The 24,645-nt window shown below is 43.2% G+C and overlaps 1 protein-coding gene across 1 annotated transcript in view; it reads right to left on the bottom strand.

The window, feature by feature from the left end:
- LOC115459333 (protein fantom-like) overlaps positions 1 to 24,645 on the bottom strand; it is a gene marked incomplete at its 3' end in the record, with an annotated part of 79,687 nt that overhangs the window by 40,374 nt on the left and 14,668 nt on the right. Inside the window, exons 6-7 of the mRNA XM_030189175.1 lie at positions 15,230 to 15,596; positions 11,117 to 11,328 (exon numbers count right to left, since the gene is read on the bottom strand). Coding sequence (XP_030045035.1) covers positions 11,117 to 11,328; positions 15,230 to 15,596 — 579 coding nt within the window. The remainder of the gene's footprint in view (positions 1 to 11,116; positions 11,329 to 15,229; positions 15,597 to 24,645) is intronic.

Below are 24,645 nucleotides of genomic sequence, written 5' to 3'. Positions count from 1 at the left end.
TGTGAAGGCAGAGAGATCATGATAAACTGTCACATTTGCGTAGAATAGGGCATCCTTATCCGCATAACTGAAAAAACAAACTATGATATCGTAAGGGCAGTTATCAGAGGCCACGCACAAAGCATGATGGACCCTTTCCACAGCAATGTTCCCTGCTGCTTTCTCTAAAGAAAGCAATTGACAACATAAAGTTTGTACAATCAAGGAGATGTTCTCTTGGTAATTGTTCTCAGAACACCTTGAAAACATAAAATATTTATCTGCCCCCTGTTCTCCACATTTGCCAGTGTATATTGTATATCCTCGTACTGGGTGTGCAGGGAGGAGTATTTACATTGTCAAGCACATCCTCTCTCTGCTCCTCTGAGTCTCTGTGTCATCTATACATGAACCAAGGCTCCGCACATCCCTGTGCAAAGTATCAATGAGAGATGCTAATTCTCCCACCTCATGGCCTTCAGGTCAGCAAAAAGAGCGGAAAGCATTTCTTACTCAAACCAACTAAAGTAATTTGCACTGACTCCTTCTCATCCACTGAAACTTCGGGTGATGCAGGATCCTTACCATGGGGTGGGAATGCAGGCCGCACAGTCTCATCACCCGCCGTTTGTTGAAATTGTTGCAATGATTCCTTAATGTCTCTGGATTTCAACCGCTGGGACATGGCAAGGGTCTATACTACCAGCAGAGATGGTAACCGCCCCCCTCCCAAAATAAATACCGATGGAGTGAGATAATGACACATTCAAAAATGAGAACACTCACGGTTCAGGCTGTCTCTCGGTGGCTATCACTTCTTCCCAATTTCTCATATCTTATGGCATACTGCAATTAGGTTTTCCAGTGACAGAGACCCTTGCATTCTGATGTACCACTCTCTTTATGGAAAATCTGGCTGTTTCCAACAAAGCATAATTTCACATCTAGCTGAACTTAGATAAACTAATTGAATTCCATTGCTTCCTGGGCACAAACTTAACTTAATGGGAAATGTAACATCAAAATTCTAATCATACTCCACTATATTAGTGTTGAACAAAAATTCTTCTTGACATTGAATTGTGATTATTACATCCTACTAAAAAGGAGGGGAAAAAAGCCTCAGAACTCAATGGATGTTAACTGTCATGTACATCACCAGCTTTCAATCATTGGCTTTTTAGAAAAACCTCCTAGAGGGGCATAATCGAAAGGGGCGCCCAAGTTTTCCTGAGGACGTCCTCGCACGACGTCCCGGCGAAAGGGCGGGGAAACCCTTATTATCAAAACAAGATGGGCGGCCATATTTCGTTTCCATAATACAGTCGGGGACGCCCAAATCACGAAATTTAGGTCGACCTTAGAGATGGTCGTCCTTAGAGGTGGTCGTCCCTGATTTTCGCCAATAATGGAAACCGAGGAAGCCCATCTCACAAACGACCTTTGGTCATGGGAGGAGCCAGCATTCGTACTGCACTGGTCCCCCTGACATGCCAAGACACCAACCGGGCACCCTAGGGGGCACTGCAGTGGACTTCAGAAATTGCTCCCAGGTACATAGCTCCCTTACCTTGTGTGCTGAGCCCCCCAAACCCCCTCCAAAACCCACTCCCCACAAATGCTCCAGGGACCTGCATACTGCTGTCATGGAGCTGGGTATGATATTTGAGGCTGGCATCGAGGCTGGAAAAAAATATTTTAAAATTTTTTTTCAGGGTGGAAGGGGGTTAGTGACCACTGGGGGAGTAAGGGGAGGTCATCCCTGATTCCCTCCGGTGGTCATCTGGTCATTTCGGGCACATTTTTGTGGCTTGGTCGTAAGAAAAAAAGGACCAAGTAAGGTCATCCAAGTGTTTGTCAGGGACTCCCTTCTTTTTTCCATTATTGGTCGAGGTCACCCATGTGATAGGCACGCCCCAGTCCCGCCTTCGCTACGCCGCCGACACGCCCCCTGGAACTTTGGTCGTCCCTGTGACAGAAAGCAGTTGAGGACGCTCAAAATCGGCTTTTGATTATGCCGATTTGGGCAACCCTGTGAGGACGCCCATCTTGTGATTTGTGTCGAAAGATGGGCGCCCTTCTCTTTCAAAAATAAGCCTGCTAGTCTTTCATTGAATTTGTCATTTTGAAAACACTTTTTTAAAATACATTTTTCACTTCTGTTTTATATCAATTGGTCACTCTGGGGGTGAAAATTTTATTTTAAAACTGTTTTAAAAAAATGGAAGATATTTGAAATTTACAACAGAAGTTAAGTGAAAAAGTTATTAAAAGGTGTTTTGAAAAATAGAAGATATATGGAAATTACAAATTCAGGGCCCTGTTTACTAAGCCATGCTGTAGGTGCGCTAACTTTTTAAATAATTCCACATTGTGTGTGGTAATAGCAATATCACTATACATCACGTTTAACAGACGTAACAAGTTATCAGGGGCACAAGTCTGATCAGTATATTTTTTCAGTAACATAGTAGATGATGGCAGAAAAAGACCTGCACGGTCCATCCAGTCTGCCCAACAAGATAATAACTTTTCTGGAAACATGTAAGCCAGACATGCTTTCAATAGTATCCAGTATATCCATTTGTGGAAAAATAGATCTGAGATGTTTAAACAGTAGGAAAAATGTATACAAATAGATGCTTATAAAAAGGAAACATCCATTAGCTACTGAAGGTATTGGAGGTCATTTTGGAAGTCTCAGGTGGTTTATACATATCAATGGAGGATTTACATGTGGAAAGTGGGCTAAACATACAAGTGGCAACTTTAGAAAAGCTTCTACATATACTTATAAGGGGATGCAGCTGCATAATGTATATGTGTATTCTATACTTTAAAGCAACTATACACATATAACTTTGAAAATTTCCCTTTACCTTTTACACCTACTCCAAGTCATGCATAAATCCAGCTAACTTATATTCATTGAGTTTAGAGGAATGGTTGAGGAAAAAATTGGCACTCACCTCTATGGAACTGAAAAGCAACTCCTTTTGCGAAGTTTGACTCCGGGAGTTTGACTCCTTAATCAGCTTCCTGTGGATGTGCAAACCTGCCACTTACATAGATATATAGCTCTGCTTACACATAATAAAACCCCTAGTGATATTAATTTTTTTTTATTATGTTTTACATAATGGCCTCTCATGGTCTGTGTAGTGCCAAATACACCTGCTTCTTTGGTGGAGCTATACATATTTTACCAAAGGCTCTGTATTTGCAATGCTTTCTATAAAATATTAGCATTGTTTTGAATATGTGGACCTAAACATCCATTTTCTGAACTGCATGACCCATACAAAGTTATCTTTATTACCTGTACTCTACTATTTTCATATTTTATTTTTACCAAATTTTTCTATTGTTGAAACACTGTTAGAATTTTGTTTTTCAGTGATTTAACAAGTGTATAAAGCTATTTTTTACTTTCAATATTTTGACTTTGATTTAAGTACGCTCTTCAAATATTATGACTTTCGAAGGTATAAGAATGGCGCAGCAGTAAAATTACACTGCCAAATGAGCAAAGATGAAAAATAAAATGCTGCCATTTGAATGGGCTGACATTGAAGGAAGACAAAGTGACTGTATATTATTTAAAGTACAGTTACACAAAAAATTCTCCATCCAGGTTTGATGGATTGGATAATATGATGTAACATAAAACTATAAAAATGAAAAATATAATTTAATTCTAAGATTATTTTCATATATAAAATACATGAATATATAGCCACAAAAGAAATAACAGTTCTGAAATGAACTCTGTCCTTATTACTTCTTTTTACCAGGATTGTTGCTTTTGTTTTGTATAGTCTTCCTTTTCTCTATATTTAAAACAGAGAAAGAGAAGATGAATGCAATAGAGCAATGGTTCACAAACCTGTACTTGGGGGTCCCCCAGGTAGTTGTTTTTTCAGGATAACTACAAAGAATATGCATGAGATGAGTCCACATGCACTGCTTCTATCACAAGCAAACTGCATGCATATTAGGGTGCAGCTTAAAGAACAGAAAAAAATAAATATGCTGATTATCAAAGGTCTTACTCCCTAGAATTGCTGCACCTTAGCTAAAAACATTTGCCAAAATGTTTGAATCTTTTATTTAAATATCTAGAGGTAAAGCCCAATTGACGGCAATAACAAATATATTACAAAAATGAAGAAACACATATTTGTTTCATGAATCAGTTCTTTACCAATTATGCAACATATTCAAACAAACATTTTGCTACATACAAGTCTATAATGCAGTAGAAAAGCAACAAAATTAGTGTAGCCCTGCCAGTTTCTTGTTATCTGGATAAATCTGCTAGTGCTGCTCAATAATTTGCAATAAGAACTGAAGTTGTGTCTCGTCTTTTGTCATGAGGCCAATGTACTGCCTACATCCTTATCACTGTAGTTACTATTTGATGATATCAATACTGCTGTTCTGTTTCTCTTCTTTGCAAATCTTCCATTTAATGATGCCTTGCAAGATTCAGCTCCTGTTTCTCTTTTGCAGGTAATGGTGCATCAATACCAGCCACTGATCCCCTTCTTCCCTTTTCACTTAGAGCCAGCAGGAACTCCTTGTCTTCAGCAGTTGTCATCATGCTGAGAGTGTTGGCATGAGTAATGTCAAAAAGATCACCAATTTGGTGACAAGCTTAAGGCCCTGTTTACTGAGGTGTATTAGCATTTTTAGTGTTGAGCAAAATTAATGCGCACTGTGTAGGCGACCATAGGAATATTGTGAGCGCCTACACAGTTAACACACACTAATGGTTAGTGCATGCTAAAAAGCTAAGTCGCCTCTAGAGTGAATCACAGGCTTAGTTTTGAAAGAGAAGGGCGCCCATCTTTCGACACAAATCGGGAGATGGGCGTCCTTATCCCAGGGTCACCCAAATCGGCATAATTGAAAGCCGATTTTGGGCGTCCCCAACTGCTTTCCATCGCGGGGACGACCAAAGTTCCCGGGGGCGTGTCGGAAGCATAGCGAAGGCAGGACCGGGGCATGCTGAACACATGGGCGTCCTCGGCCAATAATGGAAAAAAGAAGGGCATTCCTGATGAGCACTTGGCCGACTTTACTTGGTCCATTTTTTATTGCGACCAAACCTCAAAAAGGTGCTCGAACTGACCAGATGACCACCGGAAGGAATCGGGGATGACCTCCCCTTACTCCCCCAGTGGTCACTAACCCCCTCCCACCCTAAAATAAAAACTTATTAAATATTTTGTGCCAGTCTCTATGCCAGCCTCAAATGTCATACTCAGCTCCCTGACAGCAGTATGCAGGTCCCTGGAGCTGTTTTAGTGGGTGCAGTGCACTCCAGGCAGGCTGACCCAGGCCCACCCCCCCACCTGTTTACCTGTGGTAAATGTGAGTCCTTCAAAACCCACCAGAAACCCACTGTACCCACATGTAGATGCCCCCCCTTCACCCCTTAGGGCTATGGTAGTGGTGTACAATTGTGGGGAGTGGTTTTTTTTTTTTTGGTGGGGGGGGTTAGGGAGCTCAGCACACAAGGTAAGGGAGCTATGCACCTGGGAGCAATTTATGAAGTCCACTGCAGTGCCCCCTAGGGTGCCCGGTTGGTGTCCTGGCATGTGAGGGGGATCAGTGCACTATGAATGCTGGCTCCTGCCACGACCAAAGGGCTTGCATTTGTTCGTTTCTGAGATGGCTGCCCTCGGTTTCCATTCTCGCCGAAAACCGGGGACGATCATCTCTAAGGACGACCTAAATGTTGAGATTTGTGCGTCCCCGACCGTATTATTGAAATGAAAGATGGCCGCCCATCTTGTTTCGATAATATGGGTTTCCCCGCCCCTTCGCCGGGACGTCCTGCAAGGACGTCCTCAGGAAAACTTGGGCGCCCCGTTCGATTATGCCCCTCTTAGTAAACAGGGCCCTTAGCATCTCTTGCTTGCTGTGATACAGACTGCCACTCGTTATTCTTCTTAAGCAAACACCATTCTTCAAATGTTTGTTCTAGTTTAATTTGGCAATTCTGTGGATATTTTATTGGGATTCTTGCTTTCTGTCAAAATTTTGTAATCTGTGTCATTACAACAGCTGATGATTGTCAGATAGTTTCATTCAATACCAGATGGTGATGTAGAAAAAAAACCAACAGCCATGCAAAATGAAGGGAGTTTACCATCCGCTAATTCAATCACAGTAGAACCAAGTAGATAGACTTGAGTTTGGGATCTAGTTGTTGCTTCTATATCTTATTCTTGATAAGGGCTGATGTAAGCATACTGGGAGATGTGATGGACTTACATGCTCAAACTGTTGTTCAGTCTGTTGTTCTACTGTACTTCACAAAATGCCAGCCTAATCTGGTTCACAACTGCCCATATTCAAAAATGCCTTATGCAGATTTTGTGATTATTACTGTTTGATGCCTTCAGAATGTCAGTGTTGTTGAGCAACCAGTAAATGTTGAACATTTAACTGATGTTTTGCCTGAAATATGTCTTCATATATACAAACAAAATTATGGGGTAAGGTGGTCATTTGAAAATAAGGTCTATCCTGTGACAAACACAGGACTGCCCTACCCCTGAGGAGGCCACCAGAAGGCAATGTCCTAGGGAAAAGACTGGAAAATGCCCTGATCTGGTCACTAGAGGGAGCCAAAAGGGGTAGGCCAGTGGAATGACCTGAAGGAACAGCTAGGGAGTGCTCCTAGTATAGAACCTGCCCTGTCCTGAGGAGGCCACCAGGGAGAGCTCTCAGACTAGAAGGTTCTGCACTCTTCCAGAGCTAGGAGGAGGAGCAAAGAAAGGGAGTGGTGAACTATACTCAGTCCTATAAAGAGCACTTCCAGGAGGAGCTGAGCAAGGAGGAATGCCGGGACCTGAATGGAGGAGCTCAGGAGAGAAGGGAGAGACCTGCTGGAGGAGACCCCAGGAAACATGAGAGAGAAGGATCCCTCTAAAACCAAGAAAGTACTTACCTTGGTATTGATGTTGCAGTAATGGAGTGAATAACTATGGTAGAAGCCAATGTGAACGGAACATTGGGCCAGATGGAACTGAGTACTATTTGAATTGGACTAACAGCCGATGGTTGGAGGACAGGACTGTAAAATTAGAGTGAAAATTAAAAGTCCTCTCCAAGGGAGGTGGCTGTTTTAAACTGAGACCCAGGTCTCCCAAATAAGTGTGCTCAGATGAGAAGAAAAAGGATGAACTGTTTGTGGAAAGTTGTTCCCCACAGAGTGTATCATGGATGTTAATGGAGTGGATTTGCATCTGGTGTAACTAATTTGCATATTTGTTAAAGCCAAGAAGCAAGTGTTGCATTCCCCAGAAAGGTGACAGGGGGCTCCTCAGGGGTACCAGAAATGCGACCAGTTTCCCACTGATGTTTCAAAGAAGGATTCTAATAAAGGAAGATAACTGAGGAACAGTCACCCTGAGATTAAAGAGAAGTCCAAACGTTGAGACTGAGATTACAGGGTGCTATAGGGGAAAGAAAACTGTCTCTGAACCTAGCTGTGGGCTTGTGATGCTGGACAGGAGCCACATGGGGGCCCTCTCAGCACATAAGAGTACCCCTGGGAGATTACAATCGTAATACATATACAGTGCACTTCATTTAAGTGCACGTCAGATAAGCGCATGCTCTGTTTAACTGCATGCCGTACTTCGGTCCCGTTTTTGGTGCCATCAATTTCTATGGGGACAAACTTCAGTTTAGCGCACCACTGATAAGTGCAAGATTCGCTTATATGCATGGTTTAAGACCGCTCCTCTACAAAAAAGACTGCGCATAAGTGCACGCATGGAATATGGAAGCCGATTGGCATGTGACAAAGGGGCGATAAATTTGAAATCTCATTGGTTAACTGCCACAGGCAGAATAAGCCAAAGAAAGTTATTAGAGTGTACACTGGAGTGGTCATCGTCGTTGCGCAACTGTAAGATTTTAACACTGGCTGAACGAATAGAAGTTCTTTAAAAATTAGAAAACAAACAAAGTCAAGCATCTATTGCTAAAGAATGTGGTGTCAATCCCAGTCAAATTTCACGTATCTTGAAGCAGAAAGACCAGCTTCTGGAAGACTGGCAAAACAATACAAATCCACACTGGAAACGTAAACGGGCGAGAAAAGCTGAGGTTGTAGAAGATGCTCTTCTTCGGTGGTTTTCTCAGATCAGGAGCAGACAGTTTCCCGTCAGTGGTCCACTGCTTATGGGGAAAGCTAATCAGCTAGCTGAAAGTCTTGGACAAACTGAATTCAAAGCCACTGTTGGATGGTTGGAAAGATGGAAGGAGAGGAACAACATAAAAGTCAAGAAACAGCATGGTGAAAAACAAGACGCTGATGACTTTGGTGCTGAAAATTGGGTTGTTTCAGTTCTTCCTACCATCTTGAACGAGTTTGCACCTTGTGACAATTTCAATGCTGACGAAAACGGTCTCTACTGGCGAGCGATTCCTGATGGAACACTTTTATTCAAAAAAGCTAAAACTACAGGAAGTAAAACGTCAAAGGACCGACTGACGATCCTCCTTTGCTGCAATATGGATGGGAGTGACAAGTTGGAACCACTCGTCATTGGAAAGAGCAAACAGCCCCGTTGCTTCAAGATTGTTAAGCGACTTCCTGTGTCATACGAGGCTAATGCAAATTCATGGATGACTGGGGAAATTTGGAAGCAGTGGCTAAAGAAGTTAGACACTAGAATGTGGGCACAAAAGCGTCAGATTTTGTTGCTTTGTGATAATTGTGCTGCACACAGTGATGATGTCAGGATGTCTAACGTCAAGGTGGTCTTCCAGCCACCAAACACTACCTCTCTTATCCAACCTATGGATCAGGGCATAATAGCCAATTTCAAACAACATTATCGGGCTCTTGTGCTACGTCGTCTGATGAGCGTTATGGATGACCAGACTGACAAGGATAAACGTGCTGTTGAACTGGCTCGTAATCTATCACTGTTGGATTCCCTACATATGCAGAAAGAAGCCTGGAATCATGTTACACAGGCAACCATTGTGAACTGCTACAAGCGGGCAAGCTTTGGTAAGGATGTGGAGAGGGACGAAACAGATGCAGCTGTTGCAAACGCATCAGATGAATAGGCTATTGACATCCCAGCCGGTGTTACTGAAGAGGAGTTTCATCACTACATAGCTGTTGATTACGATCTACAAACAGCTGACGACAGCACTGATGTCGAGATATGTGCCTATATGCAGGCAACGGCTGATGATGAAACAGATGATGAAATGAGCAGCGAGGCACATGCTGATGAAATTCAACAACCTCCTGTCACTTTTGCAAGAGTGCTGGAGAGTCTCAACACCGTGCGGGCCTATCTGGAGGCCACTGGATGTTAGTGCTATGACAGTTTTTACCGTCTAACAGATGTAGTCTATGGAACTCACAGACACGAGAGTGTACAGAGGACTATGACTGATTACTTCAAGTAAGCCTAACGACAGTTAACGGAGACTGTATACTGTACGTATAATAAACAGTACTGTACATATGTTTATCAGATGTCAAGCTTCTTTGGGTCACAACGGTTAAGTGCATGCTCCGGTTAACTGCATGTATTTCTTTGGTCCCAGACCCTTGCACTTAAGCGGATTGCACTGTACATTATACATATCCTGAAATCCCAACTGGAAGGTGAACCTCAACAGGTTTGAGAACTACTGCAACAGAAGTTTCCATTCCTACAAGCTTTGAGAGAAATAAGCACATATTCTTGGAGTGTTATTTTCAGACCTTCTGCTTAGCTGAACATGAATTTTTTAAATGATGCACCTTGTGAAGTAGCCCTTTAATTGTGCTGGTTGGCTGGTGCTGCATAGAAGAGGAGGGAGTAGACACAGGACATTTAAAATGAAATTCTTGCATGTACTTCTATCAGCCTGCTCCAGCTCTGTCTCATCCATTTATTATTTTTTATACCACCTGCTTATTCATGGTTGATATGGGTTTTTTTTAAAAGAAAAGAACACACAGAAAATACAACATACCAATAAACATTGTAAATATCAATTAAAGGATGACAACTAAAAAACAAACATAAAAAATACCATAAATAAGAAATGAACACCTAGAACCTGTGGGAGGAACAGGGAAACTGCACAACCCAATCAACTGCCCTCAGCTGGAAAAAGAAAAGCTTTAATGTCCTTTTGAAACCTATGATAGTCTGTCTCCTGATGAAGTTCCTACAGTAATAGAGTCTGCAACTTAGTGGCAGATATTGAAAAACATGTGGCCTATAATGCTCTAACTGTGCCTCCTGAACCATAGGCACCAAAAGCTGGCACTCTTGACGGGATAGAAATTGTCTGCCTGGAAAATACCACACAAACCAATTCCCCACATATGCAAGCCCCACTCCCTTCAACACTTGAAAAGCCAGCGTTAACAATGTAAACTTTGCACTTTCCTGAACCAGCAGCCAATGAAGCTCCTATAGCCGACAAACATCATTCACCCTACTTGAGCACTCCACCACCATTCAGGGCTGACACATTTTGAAAAATCTACAAATACTTCATCTGCATCTATGGTGCTCCAACATATAAGGTATTACAATAATCAATGGAACAAAGCACTATAGCTTGCACCAGTTGGTTGAGTATGATATTTTGCTGTAGAAGTATAAGCAGTTAGAATTGAAAGATAAACTTGGCTTGGATTCTTTCCTTCCTGATTGGGTGACATTGTAAAGGTAAAGATGGGAGTTGCCATATCCAGGGTTTTTATTTTCCACCCAGAATATGGAGTGCCTTTTCCCCACAAAGGGCCTGGAACAATTTTTAAAGGATTCTTTTCTATGGACAGATACAATTTACTTCTGAGAATCTACTTGAAAATGATCTCACAAATATATTATGCATAGTTGTATATATCTTTAAATATAAAAACAAATCTAAGATAATGTCCTTAATCTCCAAGGAGGGTGGAAAGGTTGTTGATCATAATGGAGCAGCCTTGGTGGATCAAGAGTTATTGTCTTGATGAATAACTCTCACCAGCATTTGGCCAACTAGTGCCTATCTCATCCAGACATGCAGTCTGGAAGAAGGGCATTGTGAAGTGTAAAAAATGGGATATAAAATAAACAATCTCATTCCCTATCCCCAAATTACTTACAGTAACCGACAAAACTGCAGCCTGTAACTTTGGAACCTGCAAATCTTCCTCTGTTGATAATCTAACTGGTACTGGCTCTTCCTTTGGTAGGAAATCTAGAAGGTCTGCTGTCATTACAGATCCACTTGGTGGAAGATAAGAATGCCTCCATTTCAATATAACATTGATAGTGCCAGTGTTGTGCCCTTCATTATCTGTGAGTTGAAAGGTACCTGAAAAAAATGTAATCAAACTTAGTTCCATGATTTCACTATATTTTATGTAAAAAAATTAAATAAAAAAAATGAAGATAGATTTAGATGATTATTTTAGAAGTGCTATTCACCTGTTAGACATGAATAAACCAGCATTTAGAAGTTTGTACTGCATGAATGTCTTGCAAAGGGGGGGGGGGGGGGGGGGGTCCGCTTCCGCCTCTTGGGTGGAGCCAACAAGCCTGCAGGGCTCCCAGGGTTCCAGGACAGAATACTGCTGATATATTTTGGGACTCAGGGCCAAAGTATTTTATTATCAAGGCAATTTCATACCAAAAATCATCAAAACAAAAGGTACAATCCTCTTCAAAAGAAAAAGGTACAGTCCTCATAAGATAATCTTCAAAAGAAAAAGGTACAGTCCAGGTCCCAAAATCCCTCAGCAAACGCTCAGCTCCTCAAGACCTCAGGTCTTCTATTAGGGCATTAGCTTTCCCTTTCCCCTCCTTCAGAAGGGTTTAGTAAGAGTTCAGCACGCTACCAATATAGCACAACAGTTCTGAACAAATCTTCATGGACAGTCTTTGCACATCAAACCAATACCACAAATCACCTGCCTTTTCACAGAACAGAGGAAACCCTGTAAGGAGCAGGGTTGGCAGTTTCTCCCACCTCTCAGCACCACACCCGGTGTGGCCTCCTCCACTGCCTTCAAGTGCTGGGCAGGGCAACCTTGGTATTCCCCCACTCCATGGTAGGTGGCTCCTCTCCTTTAGGCAGCTCTAACGGCAGGCTACTTCCTTCCTCCACATACTCCATGGAATCTCTCTCTCCATTCATCTCCCCTCTCTCCTGGTGACTGACAGCCTCCAGGAAATCTGCTCTCCCCTTCTCATAGCTGGGGGAAATTATATACTGATGGCAAAGCCAGGGAAACTGAGCTTCATCCTTCCCTTGACCTCTAGTGGGGAAGGGAGTAACAGGCTCACCCTGCCTCGAGCCATTGCTCCCCCTGCTGGGACTGGGAATTCATTCCATTTTTTTAGGACTACTCTCTTCTCTCATTCTTGCAAGGACTTCTGGGACCCGTAGTTCTGGGCTCAACTGCTTCACTGAGGAATCTCTGGGGCTTGCCTTGTCACAGTCTAAATCCAAATTTTACAAAGCTGGGATATACACCTCTAAAACTGAAAAAGTGCCTATTCTAAGGGAGTGTGGTCTGGGCATGTTCTGGCTGTGCCAACCCCCCTCCCCCCCCCCCCCCCCCCAAAAAAAAAGGTATTCCATATTTCAGAAGGGGAATGCATATCTATGTTCAAAAAGACTGATGTTGGGATTTATACTTGCACCTGGGGTATCTAAGAAAGGTCCTCATTTTGTGCAGTGCTCCACTGGTGGGGATTAGAGGAGGTTGCTGTCCCCTCCTGAATGTGAAACTGGCAAGGGACACTGGACTCACAGCTTGGCTACAATAAATGTTTGTTTCTAAAATGGCTATATTGGCACTGCAGAACGTAAACATTTATGTGCCGGCATATACATGTCTGTAAGCCTGTTTTGGCCCCGCTGCTATTTTAGACATTTATGGTTTCAAAATTGATCCTCCTGGCACACATAACATCCATTTCTCCATATATCTTAGAACAGGCTCTTCATCTAAAATGCTAGCGGAACTTGACATTTCCCAACCTGGACATCTCAATTTCAATTAGTATGTTCTTTCTAAAATGCCATTCTTAGGGGGAAAGTAATCAAGCTGCATTAGGGCAATAACCTATGCTATTTTGCCCCTTAATATGACTAAAAGGGCACTAACTCTGGTTGTCTTGCCCCAACGCAGTGTTATTTAAATCAATGCAGGGTACATAAACATGAGATGCAAATGCATGTAAAGCAGCTCATTACCATGTAAATACCATACTATAGCAGTGTAGGCTCGGGTAGAAACTGGATGAGCTGTTTATAATGATCAATGCCCCTTTCTGTCTCTGCTCTAAGCCTTATAGTATTAGGAAATATAACTACCTCTAGACAGGGCTGCCGAGAAACTGAGCTGGGCCAAGGGCAAAGCCGCCGCCCCCCCCCCCCCCCCCCAATTGCTACTCAGGCCGCTGGCGCCGCAGTCCAGTGTCCACCCGCCCACCCCCAGTCCTGTCGACAGCCCCCCCTCCGTCCGCCACCGGGCCCCCTGCATTCAAATCGGCAGCATCTCACCTCTGTGTGAAAGCGCAGCGGCAGGTCACCTCCCTTTGGGCCTTTTCTCCCTGTGTCCCGCTCTTGTGGAAACAGGAAGTTACATCTGTCAAGAGCGGGACACAGGGAGGGAAGGCCCGAAGGGAGGCGATCTGCTGCTGCGCTTTCACACGGAGGTGAGGCGTTGCCGATTTGAATGCAGGGGACCCAGTGGCAGACGGAGAGGGGCTGTTGACGGAGCCGAGGGTGGGCGGGTGAGACCAGGGACTGTTTTTCATAGACCTGTTTTACCACCCCTCTTTGACCTTTCCTCACTAGTTCCTTTCCTACCTATATACAATTGATTCTAAACTCCTTCGATTTGTTTTCACGAGAATAGCAGTAAAGTCATAATAAAAATAAACATATATTTGCAAGCTTCACATCTCATTAATGTGTATCCAGCAATAACTAACATTAACATATATTGTAGTAACATAACACATGCTATTGCCATTACACACCTTTATAACTACCCTCTTAAAGTTAGAGTTTTCAACTTTTTAATAGACACCTAAGGCAACTTGTTATTAACTTAACCTTTTGGAGAGCAGTTTTATAACAGGTTGCCTAGGAAGAAAATCCAAGTAGGTGCCTGTTTTGGGAATATGTTATAAAGACAATACATGTCGTCACAAAACAGCCTCACAAAATCTGCTATTTGTGCAAATTTACACCTGTTTGGAAATTTGTGTCAATTTATGCACATCAAATACATGAATATTTTATAAAATAGGAGTGTACATTGTGACTCTGCCTAACTCCTCTTCTAAAACATCTTTACAGTTAGACTGTGTAAAAACTTTCTACAAATGTGATTCCTCAAGTAATTTTATAAAAGATAGTTTCTGCAAGTAAAACAGGATTTACTTAAGCAAAAAGTTTATAAAAGGACTTCCTTAATGTGCATATTTTTTTTTTTGTTACATTTGTACCCCACGCTTTCCCACTCATGGCAGGCTCAATGCGGCTTACATGGGGCAATAGAGGGTTAGGTGACTTGCCCAGAGTCACAAGCAGCTGCCTGTGCCTGAAGTGGGAATCGAACTCAGTTCCTCAGTTCCCCCAGGACCAAAGTCCACCACCCTAACCACTAGGCCACTCCTCCACTCTTTAAAGAGAAATTACTCAGGTAGTTTCAGTTAGAAAATCTACTACCATATAGCATGTGTGTATACAAGGTACTCAGGTACTTTTGTACCTTCTTTTTCTGCGGGCAGTCAATTAGGAATAAAATAGGAAATGTGGATTTTAAAATGTATGCATATTGCTGTCTTCTTCTAACCTCAACATACCCTTAGAATGCATGTTTATGTTTAAATGTTTATTATTTATTTGCTATACCACCTAATTTGGGAGCAAGTCTAAGCTGTGTACAACACATTAAAATAATATCAAAGATAGAAAAGAACTTCATTACAACAGAAAAGATACAATCACAACCTACAAAATAAAGAAACAGAACATTAAGGTGGCATCTTTTAAATCAGTGAAAAGAATGCATACTATATGACTTCAGTACTTTTAGTCAGGCAGAAGGCAGAAATTTTCAGCAAAGTCAATTTACCTGGGCCAATGGCTATTTAGCAGGGTAAATGGCTTTAAAAACTAACTTTCACATAAATTATTTATAAATGTTTGATACTAAGAATATAAGTTATTAATAGTAAGAAGGCTCTAGGCTTACCTGAAATACATTTGTCATGAGCTAAAGAGATAAGAGGCACATTGGTTTTTCCAATGTAAACACCTTCTCTTGTCTCACCATCATCAAACACATAAAAACACAGTGATTCCGATTTCAAGTATTGGTCCAGGTCTGCATTCATTGGTACCGGGAAGCACATGTGATCTTCAAACTGTGGATGATTACTGCTAGCAATGATAGGTGTATCATGATCAGCAAAGTCAAAGAACTTGTACACAGCATAAGGGTTTGGCTGAAGATGGCTTCCTTGGATATGTAGATTATTGCAGTCTTTTATTGTAATGTGCAGTTCATTTAAATTTCCATCTGCTAGAACCGGAGTGCTTTCTTGGGCAGTTCTGAGATCCTGATGATTTAATTGAGACAGTAGATGTTAGTAACATTAATATTTTTGTGTTAATACAGTGGAACACTGATTATTTGGATGTCCAATTGACCTGTGCACAAGTGACCCACTCAGCAGCAGTGAATGCATCATCCCCCTGTATCCCTCTCCCCCCCCCCACCAGTGGTCCTCCAGGCTGCATCATTACCAATAGGGGCTAAATAATAAATAAAGAAACTGCACCATTTATACAATTCCAACAGACTGCTGCAGAATGAATAGGGGAGGGACAGCAATTCACTTGTTTACAAAGGAAATGATCCAGACCCAGGTAATGTGTGGTTTCTTATTCCTTAAATCTTTTCCTTCTCCATCCCCCTCCCCAGCTCCAGTAACCAACCCACTGCAGCCAAATGACAGACCACAACCGCAGCAAGTCCAGTGGCCAGAGGTGAGGAGAGAGCTAGGTTGAGCCTCCTGCAATGCTCCAGTGTTCACTTCCTTCCTTGCCAACAGTGACAGGGAAGGAAGCTCCTGAGCACCGTCCCTGTCTCCCATGACTGCCCTTGTCCATTGCTACTTGCTTTTTCTCGCTATTACTGCTGGTGTTGACTTTGGCCCCAGAGTGCAGTGCACATCCATGTACCCTGGGCAGTGGTGAGGCATGTGCCCTGAGTGGCAGGACAGAAAATCGAAAGGGATGAGTAGGGGAAGGTTTGTCCAATCAACTGGATTTTTGATTATCCGGACTGTCCCCCTGTCAAGGTTAGTCCGGATAATAGGCGTTCTACTGTACATCAAATCAAACCAATTCTAATTTTCTCTGGTTAGACAACGTTCATTTTATAATATTTTTATTTTTTTAAATACATCTTTACTGAATCCACCAAGCAACAACAATAGCCACAGAACTATGATCAAGTAATGTTTTTTCCCTCTGATATTACTTCCTCCCAACCCCCTCCCCCTCATCTTTATTTCACAGCCATCAAATCTAATCTCCCAGATCTGGTGGTTTCTTATCTAGACCTGAAAAGCAAACAGTAGAATGAGCAAAGAACAATAACTTAATTCAAAAGCTAGCAGCGAATCTGATGTGACGTGGCTAGCCAAAAGGGCTCCCAAATTTGTAGAAATCCCGGATGATTCCAGCCTGCTTTGTGGCGTTCCAGGATCATGAGGGCGCATACCATATTGAGTCATTGTGTCACATTAGGAGGTTTAGCCTGTAACCATTGTACTACTACTACTATTTGACATTTCTAGAGCACTACTAGGGTTACGCAGAGCTGTACAAAAACAAAAAGGACAGTCCCTGCTCAAAGGAGCTTACAATCTAAAGGACAAGGAGAGCAGACAGTCAAGTTGGAACAGTCTAGATTACCTGGGAAAGGTACAATGGTTAGTTACTAAAAGCGACATTGAAGAGGTGGGTTTTGAGTAAGGATTTGAAGATGGATAGGGAGGGTGCTTGGCGAATGGGCTCGGGGAGTTTATTCCAGGCATAGGGTGAGGCAAGGCAGAAAGGGCGGAGCCTGGAGTTGGCGGTGGTGGAGAAGGGTACTGAGAGGAGGGATTTGCCCTGTGATCGGAGGTTACGGGTAGGGGCGTAAGGGGAGAGGAGGGTAGAGAGGAAGTGAGGGGCTGCAGATTGAGAGCATTTGTAAGTTAGTAGGAGAAGCTTGAATTGTAAGCGGTATCTGATCGGAAGCCAGTGAAGTGATTTGAGGAGAGGGGTGATATGAGCATATCGGTTTTGGCGGAAGATGAGACGCGCAGCCGAGTTCTGAATGGATTGAAGGGGGGATAGATGGTTAAGTGGGAGGCCAGTGAGGAGTAGGTTGCAGTAGTCAAGGAGAGAGGTAATGAGAGCATGGATGAGAGTTCGGGTGGTGTGCTCAGAGAGGAAAGGGCGAATTTTGCTGATGTTGTAGAGGAAGAAGCGACAGGTCTTGGCTGTTTGCTGGATATGCGCAGAGAAGGAGAGGGAGGAGTCGAAGATGACTCCAAGGTTGCGGGCAGATGAGACGGGGAGGATGAGGGTGCCATCGACTGAGATAGAGAGTGGAGGGAGAGGAGAGGTGGGTTTGGGTGGAAAAACAATGAGCTCAGTCTTGGCCATGTTCAGTTTCAGGTGGCGGTTGGACATCCAGGCAGCAATGTCGGATAAGCAGGCCGATACTTTGGCCTGGGTTTCCACAGTGATGTCTGGTGTGGAGAGATAAAGCTGAGTGTCGTCGGCATAAAGATGATATTGGAAACCATGAGATGAGATCAGTGAGCCCAGGGAGGAGGTGTAGATTGAGAAAAGAAGGGGTCCAAGGACCGATCCTTGAGGAACCCCAACGGAGAGCGGGATGGGGGTGGAGGAAGATCCATGAGAGTGTACTTTGAAGGTACGGTGGGAGAGATAGGAGGAGAACCAGGAGAAGACAGAGCCCTGGAACCCAAATGAGGATAGTGTATCAAGAAGTAGATTATGATTAACAGTATCAAATGCGGCGGATAGGTCAAGAAGGATGAGGATGGAGTAGTGCACTTGGATTTGGCAAGGAATAGGTCATTACAGACTTTAGTGAGTGCCATTTCTGTTGAGTGTAGAGGGCGAAAACTGGATTGAAGCGGGTCAAGGATGGCATGAGAGGAGAGAAAATCAAGGCAGCAGCTGTGAACGGCGCGTTCAAGTATCTTGGAGAGGAAGGGTAGGAGGGAGATGGGGCGGTAGTTGGAAGGACAGGTAGGGTCTAGTGAAGGTTTTTTGAGGAGTGGTATGACAACAGCATGTTTGAAGGAGTCAGGGACAGTTGCAGTGGATAGAGAGAGGTTGAGGATGTGGCAGATGGGGGGGGGGGGGGGGGGGATGACAGTAGGAGAGATGGTGTATAGTAGGTTGGTGGGGATGGGATCAGAGGTACAGGTGGTGCATTTCGAGGAGGAGAGAAGTTGGGCTGTTTCCTCTTCGGTGATATCAGAAAAAGAGGAGAAGGAGGCTTGGGTTGGTTGGTTGAGGGAGCGGGTTGATGGGTGAAGAGGAGCAGGTGGCTTGGTAGCGAATTCGAGGTTGATCTTTTGCACCTTGTCGCGGAAGTAGTCAGCCAGTGATTGAGGAGAGAGTGGGGGTGGGGGGTGGGAGCGGAGGGCACTTTGAGGAGGGTGTTAAGGGTGGCGAAGAGACAACGAGAGTTGGAGCTGAGAGAATCAGTTGGGTGTAATATTCCTGTTTGGCAAGGAACAGGGAGGACTGGAAGGAGGATAGCATGAATTTGAAATGACAGAAGTCACTATGGGTGCGAGATTTCCTCCAGAGGCGTTCAGCAGATCGGGCGCAGGAGCGAAGGTAACGGATGCAAGGGGTCAGGCAGGGCTGGGGATTAGTACGTCTTGTGGGACGGGAGATGGATGTTGCAAGGGTATCCAGAGCAGAGGAGAGAGTGGCATTGTAAGTAGAGACAGCCTTGTCAACAGATTCGGAGGACATGATGGATGGGAGGAGGTTGGAGATTTGGGAGGAAAGGGTGGGAGGGTCAACAGCCTGGAGATTTCTGGAAGTGGTGGTTAGTAATGGGCGGGACTGAGGGGGGGGGTGATGAAGTGTGAAGGTGATCAGGTGGTGATCTGAGAGAGGAAGAGCAGAAGCGCAGAAATTGGAGGGTGAGCAGGAAGAGGAGAGGACGAGGTCAAGACAATGGCCAGAATGGTGAGTAGGGGCAGTGGAGCTCACTTGGAGGTTGAAGGAGGATGTCAGAGTGAGGAACTGAGATGCGTAAGAATTGGATGGGTCGTCAGTGTGTATGTTAAAGTCTCCAAGAATGAGGCACGAAGATGAGGGTTCAAGAAAGACCGAGAGCCAGGCATCGAAGTCAGTAAGGAAGGAAGGGAGGGACTTGTCAGGGGGGCGGTAAATGACTGCAACTCTGAGTGGCAGTGGGTAGAAAAGACGAATGGAGTGAACTTCAAAGGATGAGAAGCAGTGAGACTGCGGTAGGATTAGGGGTTGAAAACTACAAGAGGGCGAGAGTAGAAACCCGACGCCTCCTCCACGGCCAGCTAGGTGGGGAGTGTGGGAGTAGAGATAACCTCCGTGGCAAAGGGCCGCGATTGATGCAGAGTCGTAAAATTGTAGTAATTGTGCAATTGTAGTAAAATTACACATTTAGCCAATAGAAACAAATAAAACAGTAGAATTTAGTCTTATTTGGTCTAACAGAACTACTAGTATAATCATTAAATAAGAAAATATGTGGTGCTAAAATTAAACAAAAACCAAATATTCATTGAATGTGATGTTGAACAGACTGCCAAAATTCTTATCAAAGGACAAAACGTATGTCCTAAGGTAGCTTCTGATTGGGAACATGTAAGACATTTACTGAATTGGGCCAAGCCCACTGTAAAGGCCCTCTTAAGAGAAAAGTAAGTTGAAACACTAACTTGTGGTGCTGTTCCTGATGTATAGCAGAGGTTAACTTGACCAGTGGCATACAAATCAACTGCTGGAACATTTCAGGTGATAGTTAAATCCCCAAGTTTCTACCATGCAGTAATCCCATGTTCCTCCCAGTATAAAAAGGATTGATCAGTCATACCAGCTGGAAAATCTTGCTTACCCCAAAGAGGCAACCAAGCTGTAATTCTGAAATTCAAGGTTTTTTTGCATATATAACCACACCCAAACTTTCCCTAAGGGGGCATCCAAATTCAAAAGGGGAAGGTCTGCTAAAAAATCCTTATAGAAAAAAAGAGACTCTGCGCTGCAGCACTTTCTAGGAAAAAGGTTCCTTCCACCTTCTCAGTAGTATCATCTGCGAATGCCTCCTTGGGTAATGAGGCAATATAGTGGTGCACTTAAGAAAAGCATCAAGTCTGAGACAATTGGTACCGAACACACAGATTATTAAATGACACTATTGTCCCACTTTTCTCAATACAATGTTTAAGCAAAGTAATCCCATGTTCCTCTCAGTATAAAAAGGATTGATCTCAGTCCCTTGAACCTCTACCCAGACCAAGAAATGATCTGAGATGATAGGGTCCTCAATCTCCGCTCATAAAAGATGAGGAAACTAAGCACTCGAAACAAAAATATAGTCCAATTGAAAGGCTACATTATGAGCCCTGGAAAAATGGGGGAAACTCTTCTCCAGGGGTGCAGCAAAGATATTTGTTCCTGAGTTCCTCTATCAGACCTATGACATGCAGTCTGGACCCTATCCCTTCCTCTTGGATTAAGTTCTGTTATTTAGGGGTCCTTTTACAAAGCCACAGTAAAAGGTGGCCTGTGGTAGTGTGGGCGCATCTTTTTGGTGCACGCTGGGCCACTTTTTACCACGGCTGGGAAAAAGGCAGGAAATGGGTGTGTGAAAAAATTAAAACTAGCGTGCGCCTATTTACAGCCTGAGCCTTTACTGCCAGCAACTGACCTAGTGGTAAGAGCTCACATGCAGTGGTCACGCTGCCAATTACCACTGGGAACGCCCCCCTGCAGTAGAAAATAGAAAAATATTTTGTACCACGGGATTCGGTGTGTGCAAAATTCAGAATTACTGCCAGGCGCACGCGCTACCCCAGCGGTACTGCTGATTTGTCGTGCGCTATCCACGTGTTAGTCCTCCTGTAGCTTTGTAAAAGTGCTCCTTAAATACAAAGTACTAAATTTAAAACAAATCAGAGAAAATACACTCAATGTGTAATTAAACTCTGGAATTTGTTGCAAGAGAATGTGGTAAAAACAGTTAGCTCAGCAGGTTTTAAAAAAGATTTTGATAACTTTCTAAAAGAAAAATCCATAAGCCATTATTAAGATGGACTTGGGGAAAATCCACTGCTTATTTCTAGGATCCGGATTTTCAAGATCAATAATAGCAACAGCCATGGTGACAGAGTTTATTTACTAAGCAGTGTAATTTAAATAATGTCTTGGTCTGAAAAGCGAATAAGTGTTAGAACCGTTGGGTCACCTCTGTGCACGGAAGTGAAACAGTTTTTTAAAGGAACATTTGTTTGGAATGAGCAGTAGTTTGGATTAGCTGGTGGGCAATTATCAGCAATGGATTTTCATGATCAATAAAAGCAACAGCCACTGTGACAGTTTATTTACTCAGCAGTGCAATTTAAAGTGGTTGGACTCTTTTGACAAGGCTAATCTGAACACTTCTTAACTGCTTCTACCAATGACAGTTGACAGCTTAAGGAAGAATTAAAGAAATGAAGGACTAAATGGTGATATTTTTTATGTCACAAAAATATCTGATTGAAACTGTTGAAGATAAGCAATTTATAATGTGATTTGTGTGTTGCATTTATAAGTTGTATTAGAAGCTATCACATGACTTTAGATAGTGTAGGGGCACACTTAGTTTTGTATGTATAGGTTTTATAAGTATTTTTCAAAAACAAATTGTAGTGTGAATAAACATAAATAAAGAAAAGATTTTAGTCATTCCCCGTACTTGGAGTCAAAATATAGAACTCTCTACCTATTCCCATCAGAACAGAAAACAGCTACCTCAGCTTTAGGAAGAGGCTAAAAACCTTTCTCTTCCCAAAGACTGCGTCATAATAACCCATCATGACTTCTACTTCCTAGTATCATCCATTATCCTTTCCTTTAATGTTTTTAGTCTTATGTATATTGGGGTAGGCTATCCATCTAAGTGGATGAACACAAAATCCCACGAGGTAAAGATACAGATAAAAAAAAGTAACATAAAAAAGTGGGAAGTGGACCAATGATTCCAGGACGCTGAGACTGTGGTGGTATATAAAGGAGAAAACTTTACTGTAGACTCCAGTCGAAGCACCACCGTCCAACGACATCAGCTACAGCGGAGGTCCCGGTACCACCGACGCCGACGGAGCCTTCCGATGTCTCGGTACCGACGATGCAGAGGGTCGATACCTCGATACCGTCGATGCAGTCGATGCCGAAGGTCTTGATGCTGTCAACGTTGATGCACTCAATGCCTCCAGTGCTGTTGTCGACGAAGAGCCCGAGAACAACACGTTCCACTGGGCCAATCTCGCTACCTGAGTCCTCTTCTGTAAAAGAGCACAAAGACTGCAGGCCTGCGGGCGGTGCCCAGCCCCCAGACACTGAAGACACAACGCGTGCCTATCAGTGAGCGAGATTACCCGGGCGCACTGGGTACACTTCTTGAAGCCGCTGGAATACTTCGATGACATGGGCGGAAAAATCACGCCAGCGAAATCAAAATTCGCGATGGTGACGAAGGGCACCAAAAATAAGGGAGAGAGAAAAACCCGTACCGAGGCCACAAAAAAGGCCTACCCCGAAAGCGAAAGGAAACTTATGTCGGGGAAACAAACTAGACACACGGGAAGGGACAAAGACTGAGGTCTTTCCTTTTTTTGCGAAATCGTGAAGACGCGCGAGGGTCAACTTGAGGGGCGCGAAACGGCGGTAAAACACGACCGTCCAGAGCGCGGACAAAAGAAGACTGACGAACACGAGCCGGTTCGGGCGGGAAGACGGCCGTGCATGCGCGGTGCGCAGGGGCGCGCAAGGACTAGGAAAGGCCTTTGCTAGTGAAGTTTCCGATTGGAGGGGCTGCCGTGGACATCACCCATCAGTGAGAACAAGCAGCCTGCTTGTCCTCGGAGAATCTATAAATCACAATTTACAGTTACTACAACAGCAGAATCAATCCTACCCCAACTTAAAATAGCCTCAGTTAGAATTAACCACCCCGATCTACTTGATCAACTAAAACTAATCATTTTCTACAGGTCCCCGGGCAATTGGCAAGATTCACAAATACACTTTATGGACTTCATATCAAACACTTGCGTGTCTTCCCAGAACCTCCTCATAGCAGGGGACATCAACCCTCACCTTGAAGACACTAACATAAAGAACGTAAACGATTGCAAGGAATTCATCCAACTATGGGAACTCCACTGGCCTAACATGCAACCTACCCACAAAAAAGGACACACACTAGACATTATAACTTACAAATTTTCATCAGAACCCATTTTCACTATCACAGACACGAAATGGACAATTACACCATGGTCAGACCACTACAAAGCAAATACCTCCCTCTACTGAAAAACAAAAGGGTCACAACGAAAACAAGAAAAAAGAACCTACACTACAAGAGGCAAAATAGACCCACTAATATTCTGGCAAGAACTATACACTGACGAATGGGTAACTCCTACAGACTCACCCCAATTTCTACAAGAATGGGACAACAGATACACAGCAATACTAGACAATATAGCACCGCTCCAAACTAGATCCTCAAAAAGAAAAAACTCAATACCATGGTTTAACAAAGAACTGAAAGCCTTAAAAACACAGGTCAGAAAACTGGAAAGAATATGGAGCAAGAAAAAAGACGAACTCACTCTTAACGACTGGAAACAGTTGCAAAGAAAATACAAATATAAAATCAGACAAACCAAAAGAATGTACTACAAAACCATAATAGGACCAAACTACAAGGATACACATAAGCTCTTCTCAATCGTGAACAAACTCCTAAACACTACACTGGTTACTTCTAACAATACAGACACCCCATCCGCAACCAACTTAGCGAAATATTTCAACGAAAAAATTATAAAACTCAGATGCATGTTACCTTCTAATCCCACCGATTACACAAGCATCCTTGAATGCCTAAATCCAAAACCAGGGGAATACCCAACAGATCGTTCTTGGACCAAATTCAACAAAATTTCAGTAGATGAACTCTCACAATGGCTTAAAAAATATGGCAAGTCTCAATGCAAATTAGACATTTGCCCTGTTAGCCTAATAAGAGCCGCCCCCAAATAATTCAAGAAAGACCTTACGGACCAAGTAAACCACAGACTCCAAAACGGGTTATTCCCCACGAATAAAGGAAACATCCAACTCACTCCTCTGCCAAAAGACGCTAAGAAAAGCACAATGGACCTAACTAATTATCGACCAGTTGCATCTATTCCGCTCATAACCAAAATAATGGAGGGAATAGTTACGAAACAATTCACTGATTATCTAACCAAACACTCAATTCTACATGAGTCACAATCAGGATTTCGATCAAATCACAGCACC

This window comes from Microcaecilia unicolor, unplaced genomic scaffold (genome assembly GCF_901765095.1).
Source record: "Microcaecilia unicolor unplaced genomic scaffold, aMicUni1.1, whole genome shotgun sequence".
In the NCBI taxonomy this organism is placed as follows: Eukaryota; Metazoa; Chordata; class Amphibia; order Gymnophiona; family Siphonopidae; genus Microcaecilia; species Microcaecilia unicolor.
The sequence above is the reverse complement of the archived record's forward strand: the minus strand, read 5'-3'. Positions and strand labels throughout refer to the sequence as shown.